General features: G+C 46.1%; 1 protein-coding gene across 4 annotated transcripts in view; it reads left to right on the top strand.

The window, feature by feature from the left end:
• EVC2 (EvC ciliary complex subunit 2) overlaps positions 1-12,995 on the top strand; it is a 115,839-nt gene that overhangs the window by 50,503 nt on the left and 52,341 nt on the right. For all 4 annotated transcript variants that reach the window (XM_034672139.1, XM_034672141.1, XM_034672140.1 and 1 more), the window contains one exon: positions 10,439-10,763. In XM_034672139.1, the coding sequence (XP_034528030.1) occupies positions 10,439-10,763 (325 nt within the window). The remainder of the gene's footprint in view (positions 1-10,438; positions 10,764-12,995) is intronic.

The raw sequence follows: 12,995 nt of genomic DNA, 5'->3' as shown, positions 1-12,995 counted from the left end.
TTATGATTTGTTTATTTGTTTCTCGTGTATTGAGTTTGAGAAGTTCTTTGTAGATCTTGGATACCATATTGACTGGGTTTTTTGTGTGTGTTTTAGATGTTGAGTTTGATAACTTCTTTATAGATTTTGGATACTAGCCCTTTATCTGATAGGACATTTATAAATATCTTCTCCCATCCTGTAAGTTTTCTTTTGTTTTGTTGAATGTTTCCTTTGCTGTGCAAAAGCTTTTTATCTTGATGAAGTCCCAAAAGTTCATTTTTGCTTTGTTTCCCTTGTCTTTGGAGACGTGTCTAGCAAGAAGTTGCCGCTGAGGTCACAGAGGTTTCTGCCTGTGTTCTCCTCTAGGGTTTTGATGGATCCCTGTCTTACATTTAGGTCTTACATCCATTTTGAATTTATTTTTGTGTATGGTGTAACAAAGTGATCCAGTTTCATTCTTCTGCATGTGGCTGTCCAATTTTCCTAGCACCATTTGTTGAAGAGACTGTCTTTTTTCCGTTGGATATTCTTTCCTGCTTTGTCGAAAATTAGTTGACCATTGAGTTAAGGGTCCTCTTCTGGGTTCTCTGTTCTGTTCCATTGATCTATGTGTCTGTTTTTGTGCCAGTACCGTACTGTCTTAATGATTCCAGCTTTGTGATAGAGCTTGAAGTCAGGCATCATGATATCCCCAGCTTTGGTTTTCTTTGTCAAAATTACTTTGGCTATTTGGAGTCTTTTGTGGTTTCATACAAATTTTAGAATTGTTCCAACTCTGAAAAATGCTGATGATATTTTGATAGGGATTGCATTGAATGTGTACGTTGCTTTGGGTAGTGTAGACATTTTAACAATATTTGTTCTTCCAATCCACGAGCATGGAATGTTTGTCCATTTCTTTGTGTCCTCTTCATTTTCTTTCGTAAGTGTTCTATAGTTCTCAGAGTGCAGGTCTTTTACCTTTCTGGTTAGGTTTATTCCTAGGTATCTTATGGTTTTGGGTGCAATTGTAAATGGGATCAACTCCTTGATTTCTCTTTCTTCATTGTTAGTGTATAGAAATGCAGCTGAGTTCTGTGCATTGATTTTGTATCCTGCGACTTTGCTGAATTCCTGTATGAGTTCTAGCAATTTTTTTGTGGAGTCTTTTGGGTTTTCTACGTAGAATGTCATGCCGTCTGTGAAGAGTGAAAGTTTGACTACTTCTTTTCCGATTTGGATGCCTTTTATTTCTTCTTCTTGTCTAATTGCTGAGGCTAGGACTTCTAATACTATGTTGAACAACAGTGGTGAGAGTGGGCATCCCTGGCGTGTTCTTGACCTTAGGGGTAAAGCACTAAGTTTTTCTCCATTAAGGATGTATTTGCTGTGCGTCTTTCTTGTATGGTTTTTACGATGTTGAGGTATGTTCCCTCTATCCCTACACTGTGGAGAGTTTTCATCAGGAAAGGATACTGTATTCTGTCAAATGGTCTTTCTGCATCTATTGAGAGGATCATAGGGTTCTTGTCCTTTCTTTTGTTAATGTGGTGTATCACATTGATCGAGTTGCAGATGTTGAACCACCTTGCAGCCCAGGAATAAATCCCACTTAGTCGTGGTGAACAATCCTTTTCATGTACTGTGGGATCCTCTTGTCAAGTATAGCTCTTGTGTGCATTAACCTGTCTACTCCACAGAGCAGCCTCTGAGCTAAGGACTATTTACAGATGAGGAGACTAAAGCACAGTGTGTGAGTCACTTGTCCAGAATCACACGGCAAGTAGGAGGATGTGAGCCCAAGTGGTCTGAGTGCAGAGCCCACGTGGTCACCCCGTGCTCCCCAGCCCCTGGTGATCGTAAGGGTGTTGACCTCCTGCATCGAGGGCTGTGTGCTCGCGTGCAAAGTTAACTGCAACTTGGACTCTTCAAAGTGGAATTGCCTAATTGTGTGCTTTTCATAGATGCTGTCTGATTGCCCACCATAGAGGCCAGGCCAGTTTACCGTCTGGTGTCGGAGAGTCCCTGTGTCACATACCCAGTCACAGTGGCTCCGGGTTGTTCTACCTGCGTCAGTCTGATAGGAAACCGTGGCACTTCTCTGTAGCTCCAATCTGCAATTTTCCTTCTAACGCACGAGGTTGGACATCTTTCACATGTGGAAGGTGTTTGTGTCTCCTTGTCTGGCGAGCAGAGGAGGTGGCCTGGGCTTAGGCTGGACCGTTTGCGTTCAGTGCTTGTCCCCCACTCCTGATCAGCCACTTAATCATTCGATGACCTTGAGCACAACCCGTAACCTCCCTGTGCCTCCAGGGCCTTTTCTGAACCTGGGGTGGTGATGGTGCATGCCCCACGGAAGATGAGGGTTTAACAAGCTCCTGTATGCTCAGGGCAGAGAACAGGGGCTCTGGCCAGGCTCCCGGTAAGTGATTCACCTGTCTCCAGACCCTTTCATTCTTGGCTTCGTTCTGCCCATTGGACTCTGCAGTTTCCTTCTATGACTCAGCCTCATAGATTTCACAGAAATGGGCTACAGTTACTCACTGACTCCCCGCTTCTAATTCCTTGCTCTAACTGAGCACGTCATGCATTATTCGTTCCACAGAGGGCACGGAACCTGGCAACAGGCCGGGTCCTGGCCCCCGGAGCTTATAGTGTAGTCGGGCGGACAGGCATTCATGAGAGAATCTCATGGAAAAATGTGTGATTACACATGATGCTGGGCACTGTGAAGGAGGCGATTCCTGGTGCTCTGACGACCTGGCGTTAGAGCCCTTCTTGCCGGGAAAGGTTTGTGGGCTGGAGGTTTGTTGTGTGGTCAGTCACCGGGGAGGCTGACTGGGGACAGCAGTGACTCAGGCAGGGGCATAAGCTTCAGGAAACGCCAGGCTGTCAGGTTATCCCAGGTTGTTGACCTGCAGCTGGAGAGGGAGGCCGGCCCGGTGTGGAGGCTGGACGGCTGGGCGTGGGCTTCAGGCTTTGATCTGGGTTGGGGTCCCTGGGCCTTTGAGAAGGTGAACACTGACAGCAGAACTGTGTGCAGTCCCCTTGCCGCTCCGGTTTTGGTGGGAATTGCAAAGTGCCTTTCTTTTCAAGCGTTCATCGATTTCATGTCGTGATACTAACCTAGGCATTTAGTTCAGACTTTTTACTTTGAAAATCTTTGCTTTGTTGTTTTTGCTGTTTTTGTCTATTTTTCCACAAACACATGAAACTATCCAAGATGCTTAGTTGACACGCACATATACAGATCTCTTCAGGAGGATATCCCCTCCTGACCACTGTGGTCTGAGTGGGGAGAGGGGGACATCAGCTTGAGATTCCCAAATGTCATGGGTATTTCGGTGCTAGGGGACTTCAGCTCTCTGGTAGATGTGTTGTCACCATAGATTCTCATATAAGCAGCGATCACAGTTCCAAAGACCAGCCGGCAGGTCAGCCCTTCACAGCCCTCCTTCCTGCTTTTGCTCATTTATCCCTCACCCAACCAGTGTTTCCTGAGCACTTTCTCATTCAGAGCTATTTTCTATGCACCGTGGATGCTGAGATGGGTCAGAACCAGAAACTCACAGTTGAGAGAAGACAGACTCATAGGCAGTCCTGACAAGATGGCACAGCGTGCAGGTGGCAGGGGACGGGGCACTGCACAGGTAGGGGGATGAGGGCAGATGGAGGAGCCAGAAGAAGAGGGAGGGTCAGGCTCTGAGATAGATGCGGCCCCATGAATTTCGGCTTTCGGTTTATCCATCTGGGAGACATTTAATGAGCAGCCCCTCTTGCTGGGCATTCTCTAGATAAAGCAGGGACCCACGTCAAGTCCTCGTGCTCACACGCCGTCCGTGGTTAGGGAACATAAAATACACAAACATGAAATGTAAGGAGGTGAGCCAGATGTCTGGCGAGATAGAAAACTCTTGCAACTCTTACTTGGAAAGACAGATTGTATTCTACCTGAAGAGCCTCTGAAAGAAACTCTGGGATGAAACGTTTATAGATAAAATCAGATAAACCCTGGATGTCAGCTGCATCATCTTTCCAACCAGTGCTCGGATTTCCTTAACACCTTCCCTGCCAATGGTCCCACAGCTTCTGCTTGTGCTCACACACACACACACACTCACACTCACACACGGTGTTGGGGTGCTACCTGCTTCCGTTCTCCCTTCACAGAGCACGAGGCCAGGAGAGGGCAGGCCCAATCCAACTACTACTTTTTTTTTTTTAAGTTTTTTATTTATTTTTAATTTTTTATGTATTTTTAATTTTTTATTTTTCATTAGACAAAATAGACTTTATTTTTTAAATTATGTTCAGTTAGCCACTGTAGAGCACATCATTAGTTTTTGATGCAGTGTTCAATGAGTCATTAGTTACGTATCACACCCAGTTGTCCTTGACCCACCTCCTGAACAAAGGGATCTGCGGGAGGAAAAATGTCACAGAGGAAGGATGCAGACCACTGACGCCTTGTACCCTACAATCTGTTTGAGTTCTTACCGAACCAGAAGTGTGTGGTTTACCATATCTTTTGCTGATGTCTCGCTCACGTACGGTGACTATTTTCACTCTGATTTAAGCTCTCACTAGTTTTGACAGTGAAGATACTCAGGAGGTATTTTTCCCACTAAATTTGCATTGCCCAGGCCCTCAAATCGACAGTCACAAATACGATTTTTGGTCCTGGCATGGAATGCCCATATAGTATCGGCTGTCCATGGAAATTGGCTCCTAGGAGGAAAATTTCAGTTTCTCTAGTACTGATTGATTTTCGTGGGTTATGCTTACCCCAGCTAACTTGAAGACGCTGAATTTATACTGTGAAAAATGGGTGTGGATACTTCTTTTTCCTTCTGAATTAATTATCCTCCATGCTAATGGGGTCTCTTTCACATTCAAGAGAACATTTTCTGCCTTGTGTGTCAAATCCTATCCTCATTTTGTGTTCTTTGGTGAGAACTTGATTAATTGTTACATGAAATAAATAAGAAAAAAAAGACACTAATGTCGTTCCCTTTTCTTGATCATCAGTAGCTAATCGAAGTACTAATCAGGTCTGTGCGGTTTCTTTGAGGAAGACGTTATCATTAACGAGCCTGTTAATAAACTTGAACGGCTTCTACTTATTACATACCTCTTGAGCTGGACATCGTTTCCCTCTCCTGTGTGAAGGTCCCCCTTTACAACCGGTGTGTGGTTGGTACGGGGGGTGTGTGCGGCAGAACTGGTCTGGGCAAACAGACTCATCAGTGCGGGGACAAGATGACATTTTTGTGACCTGGAGAAAATGGGTGTCCCCTGGGAACGCGGTGTTTGAATCCTGCCAACTCCACCAACTTGTTGCAGTAAGAATCTCAGCCCAGCATGCGTGACTCACAGGGGCTCCCCGTCTGTCTCATGGAACCATTAGGGACTTTTTTGGGGGGTAGAAAATATGTGCATTTCATTATAAACCATTTAGAATGCCACAGGAGACAGCGGGCGTTACCTCCCCGCAGTGGACCCGGTCCTGTATGTTGATAGTGAATTCCTAATACTTATTTTCCTCTCCTGTGGCTGTTTGGGAAATTAACAGGTGAGAGTTAGCCTCATTAGCTGCGTGGTATTTTAATTCGTTTAAAAGGACATTTTTCTTTCCTTTGTGGCTTTGGGACATCCTGGCAGTTTTCATTGTTGTCATTTCTGATGGTTGATCTGTGGTGATTAACATGAAAACAGTTTAAACAGAAAGTGCTTGTGAGATTGTCTCCCCAGGCAGTTGGGAAGGGCGAGCTGCGAGCGGGATACTCTGTTCTGCAGCCTGTGTCCTGGGACGAGGGTAGCCAAGAACAGGGAAACGGGGATGGCTTAGAATGAAGAAAATTCGAGATGCTTCACAGTGCATGATTGATTGATTGATTTTATTTATTTATTCATTTAAGAGAAGGGGAGGGCACGCGAGTGGGGGGAGGGGCAAAGGGGGAGAGAGAATCTCAAGCAGACTCCAATCCAAGTGCAGAGCCCAACAAGGGGCTTGATCTCATGACCTGAGTCAAAACCAAGAGTCGGATGCTCAATGGACTGAGCCACCCAGGCACCCCTACACCATGCTTTTTGTATTTCTCATCTCTTTCAGCCGTGTACGCTACCCTGTGAGTGTGATCCCCCCATGCTGCAAGGGAACTAAGTCCTTGGTCCCTAGGTCCCTTAGCCAGGAGGTGGTTTGACAACAAAGACCTGCGGAGATGTCCTTCTGTTCATCCCAACCCCGTGCATCCCAACCCCGTGCTCCCGGTAAAGCACTTGCAGTGTGCCCAACAGGCAGCCACAAGATTTTCTTGTGCAAGTTAATCAATGAGTCAATTAATGAATGAAAGAGGGAGTGGTCTGGCAGGGTGTATGAGTTTCATATTCAGCAGTCACAAATTCCCACAAACTTGGTGGTTTAAAAACAACACAAGTGCATTGTCTAACAGTTCTGGAAGTCATGGTCCCAAATGGGCTTCACCAAGAAAAATCAGGATGTCAGCTCTGCACGTGTGATGTTCAGAAAGTACTTGTTGAGAAAATGAAAGATGAGATGCATGAGCTGTTATTTGAGGCTAGACTAGTTGTGTTGTGTCTAAAGGACACAGGAGCTAGTCTGACCTAAGATGGAAAACTTTGAGCATCAAAAACAATGACTGCATTTGATTGAAACCCACCAAATCTATGAAAATCTGTAATTTCATAGCAATACTGTGCAGAGGCAGGAAATGTTCCTTGGTCCAGCTAAATAAGCACTTGCACTTGGAAGAGTCCCGTAAGCTCCACTTGACCCCGTGTACACACACGGCTGCGGGGCAGGAGCGTGGCTTGCTGTGAGGATGTCAGGCATTCGTCCATGGGTGTCCTTGCCCCAGGTCACACTGCACATGCTTTTTCCCCAGGTGACACAGCTCAGCTGCAAGGAGAGGTAATCCTCACCAGGCAGCTGTGGGAGCCTCCCTGTCTTGAAAGCTTCCTCCCCCACGGGTGCCAGAATCTCCTGTAACAACTCATAGAGCATCCAAGGTCCCCGCAAGGGGCACGCCCAGTTCCCAGAGTCACCTCAGTCTTCCCTGTCAGATATCTGTGGTTCACTTATAGGTCCTCCTATCCCAATGTGATCTACTGATAAGGTATAATTTTCCCCTAAGCTGTGTTGCCTGGTAACATATTTGATGTTCTTCCCCTTACGAGTTTTCCGGATAAATGTGATCCAGAGCTCAGACTCTCAGGGACTTGGCCAGAGTTTTATCAACCTTTTCCTCTCATACCAAATCAAACCAAAACAACAACAAAGTAATAGACCCTAACTCATTCGTCACCATTGGAAGTTGTTATGACAACCAATTGTCATTAGCAAAGAATCAAACATCCATTCTGTCTACAGACTTGATGTCAACGTAACTGGATTGCTGAAGAATCTTAGCTTTCAGAACGTGGAAGGGATAGAATTAGAAAATGTGCATTTCTCAACCCTTAATGAAATCATGGATTTTAGTGACAGTTACGTGTGGATGCTAAAACCATTAGGTAAAAGTGGATAGATTCTGTAGTGCCTGAATCATGTCGGCAGCTTGAGTGTACTGATCTCTCTTAGCAGTGACCCACCGTCTGACATTATAGGAAGGAAGCACAAAGTACCACTTATGGGGTATTTTGGAAAACAAATTGTCTGATTCTAATCAAGACATAAGATCCAGCTAGTACTTTACAGGAAATACAGAGGCTAGAGGAACAGTGACACCCCGTGGAAAGAATCCACCAAATCCAGAACGTGGGGCATTCTGCAGGATAAATAACTCAGCTTCCCCAACAGATCAATGTTGTAAAAGAAAAATGGGGTGGGGGGGCAGAATAAAGTGGACTTAACTGACATTGGGGGACCTTGTTTGGTTCTTGAGTGAAACTTCCAACTGTAAAAATCATTTTGACACACTTGAAATAGATTGAATAATGACTGACATTAATTACTGGTGTTACTGTTAATATTTTAAATATGACTGGTAATATATTTGATATGATCATGACATCAAGATTAGGTAAATAGACACACACAGATATGCATAATCACATGCTTATATAGGCACGTATCCTTGACAGTTAAAGATACACACCGAGGAATTTACAAGTAAAATGGAAAACATGGGATTTGCCTTAAAATGCTCGAGCACTAGGGTGCTGGGATTGAGCCCTGTGTCAGGCTCTCTGCTCAGCGGTGAGCCTGCTTCTCCCTCTCCCTCTGCCTGCTGCTCTCCCTGCTTGTGCTCACTCTCTCTGTCTGTTAAATAAATAAAATCTTTTAAAAAATGCTCAAACAGGGGGCGCCTGGGTGATTCAGTCGTTAATTGTCTGCCTTCAGCTCAGGGCGTGATCCTGGCGTTATGGGATCGAGCCCCACATCAGGCTCCTCCGCTATGAGCCTGCTTCTTCCTCTCCCACTCCCCCTGTTTGTGTTCCCTCTCTTGCTGGCTGTCTCTATCTCTGTCAAATAAATAAATAAAATCTTTTAAAAAAATTTTTAAAAAATGCTCAAACAAACATTAAGAGAATAACTAAAACGAGTTTGGTAGCTAGTGACATTTTTTGAGGTTGCGTAGTGAGTACATTGGGAGTCATACTCCTCTCTACTTTTAAATGGTTGGCAATCTCTATAATAATGTTTTCTTAAGACCCTTATCTTTTTACAATAAGATGCCACTTTCTCCCATCAAATTATCAAAGATTTTTAAGCATTGTAGAGGGAGGGGTGAAATATGGATCCTACTGCTTTGTGGGGGGAGTTTTTCTGGAAAGCAGTGTGGCAGGGCATTCTAGGAGCCTTCGAAATGTTGCTCACATTTGACCCAGTGACTTCATTTGTGGATCTCATACTGAGAACATCACTGTGAATAGCAAAAACTTTTAAAAAGATATTTGCTGCAGGATTATTTAACATTTTGAGTTTCCCAAGTAACCCAAATTTGCGACACTAGAAAAATGGTTTGAATCATGATACATCACAAGGTGAACCATTTTGCAACCATTGTGAAAGAAACCTTTCCAGTTTTTTAAAAAAGATTATTTATTTGAGAGAGAGAGCGAGAGAGCGCATGTGCATATAGCAGGGGGAGGGGCAGAGGCAGAGGGAGAAGCAGGCTCCCCACTGAGCAGGGAGCCTGACTCGGGGCTGGATCCCACGGCCCTAGGATCATGACCTGAGCCCAAGGCAGATGCTTAACCAACTGAGCCACCCAGGTGCCCAACCTTTACAGTTTTTAAATACCCCAGAAGATGCCCGTTACTGTGATGATTGAAAAGAACATAATTGTCCTTGCATCTGTGTAAATGGTGTGCATCCAGGGAAAAGTGTAGGCAAAGAGAGACAGACTGGAAGCAAATACAACCAAATGCCTTCCTTGGTTCTGTTGAAATGTTGGCCTTACAGTGAATGACGTCTCCTTCTCTGTCTTTATTTTCCAGATTTTTGTTTATCATGAACATTAAATATTTTTTCTGTGCATCATTTTATAGCTTTAAGAGATATAATTAGCATACTGTAGAATTCACCCATCTTGAGAGTATAGTCTGCTCTGTTATTCCAAAACATATAGTCATGCAACCACCACCACAACCAAGTTCTAGAACCTGGGACCCTGTGAAGCATCTTGTTGATATTTCTTGAGTACACTGTATTTTTAGAGCAGTAACGCATTGACAGAAAAACTGGGAAGCTAGTGCGGAGAGTTCCCACATACCCTGTACTCAGTTTCCCCTGTTGTTCACTTACATGACGATGGCACACTTATTACCATCAGTGAACCAACGTTGATACGTTAGTATCAAAGTTCCCTAGTGGTTCTAATATCCTTTTTCTGTTCCAGGGTCCCATCCAGGGTACCGTATTACGTTTAGTTGTTATACCCACAAGTTAATTTTTTTTTTAAAGATTTTATTTATTTATTTATTTGACAGAGATAGAGACAGCCAGCGATAGAGGGAACACAAGCAGGGGGAGTGGGAGAGGAAGAAGCAGGCTCCCAGCAGAGGAGCCTGATGTGGGGCTCGATCCCAGAACGCCGGGATCACGCCCTGAGCCGAAGGCAGACGCTTAGCCGCTGTGCCACCCAGGCGCCCCCCACGAGTTAATTTTTAATCAGAGAAAAGTAAAATAAATTTTAGTTTAAAGTCCTCCAAATATATTAACTATGCATTTTTCCCTTGGCCTCCTTGTGATTGTTACTTGTTGACAAAGACCAGGCCTTATATTCATTCTGTTCCTTACAGTTTCCAGCAAATTGATTAAAGCAGACTCTGTGGATTGAGTGGCTGGTCATCAGTAACTGGCTGGAGAAGGAGGGAGGGAGGCGGCGGAGGAGGGAAAATGGAAAAAGAGAGTCCTTACCTCCAATGATTTACAACCTCAGAGCTCTGAGGGACCTCCGGTTTCTGCTGTGACGTAGTGTAGTGGAATCCTCTTGGCTTTTGTCTCTCCCAGGTTGGAGATTGCCACCCTGAATCGGGCAGACTCAGACCTAGAGGCTTGTCGAACCCAGATCAGCAGAGACATCATTGCCCTTCTGCTGAAGAACCTGGCCAGCTCTGGCCACCTGTCCCCCCAAGTAGAGAGGAGGATGGGGGCTGCTTTCAAAAAGCAGTTTCTGTGGCTGGAGAAAGAAATTCAAGAGGAGTATGATCGGAAGATGGTGGCCTTGACGGCTGAATGTGACCTGGAGACGAGGAAGAAGACAGAAAGCCAGTACCAGAGGGAGATGGCGGCGATGGAGGAAGCAGAAGGGTTGCTGAAACGCGTCAGCGAGAGGGTAAGGCGGCTTCTGAAGCAGGGCCTCACTCGCCTCTGCTTTCTCTCAGGGCTTCGTCATTTACGCATCCATCTGCCCATCCTTCCACCCATTCACCCCTTCACCCGTCCTCCCCACCCATCTCTCCACCCACCCACTCACTGCTCTTCCATCCACCCATCCATTCACCCATTCATCTGTCCATTCACCCACCCAGCACTCTTCCATCCACCTGTCCATCCATCTATCCGTCCACCCATCTACCTGCCACTCTTCCATCTATCCATTCATCTACCACCCTTCCATCCACCTGTCCATCTACACCTCTATCCATCCATCCCTCTACCTACGATCCTTCTGTTCACCTGTCCATCCACCAACCCATCTATCCATCCATCCATCCACCCATCTACCTATACTCTTCCATCTACTTGTCCATCTGCAGTCCCTCCATCTATCCATCCACTCACCTACCACTCTTCCACTCATCTACCTGTCCATCCACCTGTCCATTCACTCATCCATTCACCCATCCACTCATCTACCACTCTTCCATCCACCCATCCACCAGTCTTCCATCTACCTGTCCATCCATCCATCCATCCATCCACCCAGCTACCTACACTCTTCCATCCACCCATCCGTGCATCTGTCTATTCACCCACCACCCTTCCATCCACCCACCCACCACCCTTTCTTTTACTTGTCCATCCTTCCGTGCATAATTTATTTAGAAAGCCTTTACTGATCACTTACTGTCTCTTGGTCACTGGGCTAGGCAGTGAAGTACAGAGGAAATGAGACATGGTTCTTAGGTTCAAGAAGTTCATAGTTTAACGAAGGATCTTCACGTATAGAAGATGTGACCTCATTCAACCATATTAGAATAGAGAATTGTTCACAATGCCATGCACGCCATGGGGAGAGTAGAAAGGCTTCATTCATGGAACCGCAGAGAGCGTGGCTCAGGGAGGTTGTGATGTGTGTGTGTGTGTGTCCATCTGGGCTGTGCTGTGCCAGATCGTGGAGCCCTCCAGCACCAGCTCCACTGTCAGACAAACCTGGACTCCCATTCCAGTATATTCCAGTTCTGTTCCTGAAGGCTGTAAGTAGCCCGACTGTAAAACAAGGCCAAGGGTCCCCCCCTCAGGTGGCTGGGAGAGGTTGTACAGGAAAAGCAGCCACCCGGGATGTGGGGACCACCAGGCTTAGCGCACACTGCTCAGCTCTGAGAGTTCTGACCCTTCAGCCTTCCCAGGGCCGGCCTCTGTTGATCAGAGATCGTCTCATTTTTCTAAAAGATGTGTCCTTTTCTGTCTTGAGGGACTCGTGCCAGAGTTTTTTTCCTCATTGTGTCAAATCCAGCCTGATTTCTGTCTTCCTCTGTGAAAGAGCTGGCTTGTTCAGTCCCTGTGGCCTGAGCCCACATTTCCTGGTCTAGAAATCTGTCATCCTGGGGAAGTCTCACACCTGCTTAGGAACGGGCTTTTGAACTGCTAACTTCCATTCCCCAGACTGCTGGCCATGCACAGAGATCCCTCGGCAGTGGACACACAGGGCTGACAGGTTGTGGCTCTCAGCGGGTCATCCGCTGTCAGCCCACATGCATGCACGCTGGGCAGTAACGAAAAGAGGCAAGATTCGTGCTGTCTTAGCCCCACCTGCCCCCTTGCATCCCGTCCCCCTCACCTTAACCTGCATCCCATTTTAGGGTGATGCTTGCTTTCTGCTTGGCTCCCCTATGGGTTTCTGTGGCTGCTGGAACAAATGACCACAGATTTAGAGGCTCAAAGCAACAGATTTTGATTCTTTCACAATTCTGGGGGGCAGAAGTCCTAAATCATGGTGTTCGCAGGTTATGCCCCCTCTGAAGTCTCCAGGGGAGGGTCCTTTCTTTCCCAGCTTCTGGTGGCTCCAGGCATTCCATGGCCAGTGGACGCATCACTCCTGCCTTGACTTCTTGTCTTTGCACGGCCATCTCCCGTCCTGGGACCATCATCTCTCTTGTCTCTTTTAAGGACACTTTGGAGTTAGGGCCCACCCAAATAATCCAAGATGATGTCCTAAGAGCCTTAACTTAATTACATCTGCAAAGATCCTTGTTCTAAATAGAGCCACATTCGCAGGCTCTGGGTTAGGATGTGGTCGTGTCTCATGGGGGGGAGGGGGAGTCGGGGGCACTCTTTCCACCACCAGAGTTCTGCCGTCTGACCCCACTCTCTGACTTCCCTCCATGACTATACTGGCCCACGC

The sequence above is a fragment of the Ailuropoda melanoleuca genome, chromosome 11 (genome assembly GCF_002007445.2).
Source record: "Ailuropoda melanoleuca isolate Jingjing chromosome 11, ASM200744v2, whole genome shotgun sequence".
Taxonomy (NCBI): Eukaryota; Metazoa; Chordata; class Mammalia; order Carnivora; family Ursidae; genus Ailuropoda; species Ailuropoda melanoleuca.
The sequence above is the reverse complement of the archived record's forward strand: the minus strand, read 5'-3'. Positions and strand labels throughout refer to the sequence as shown.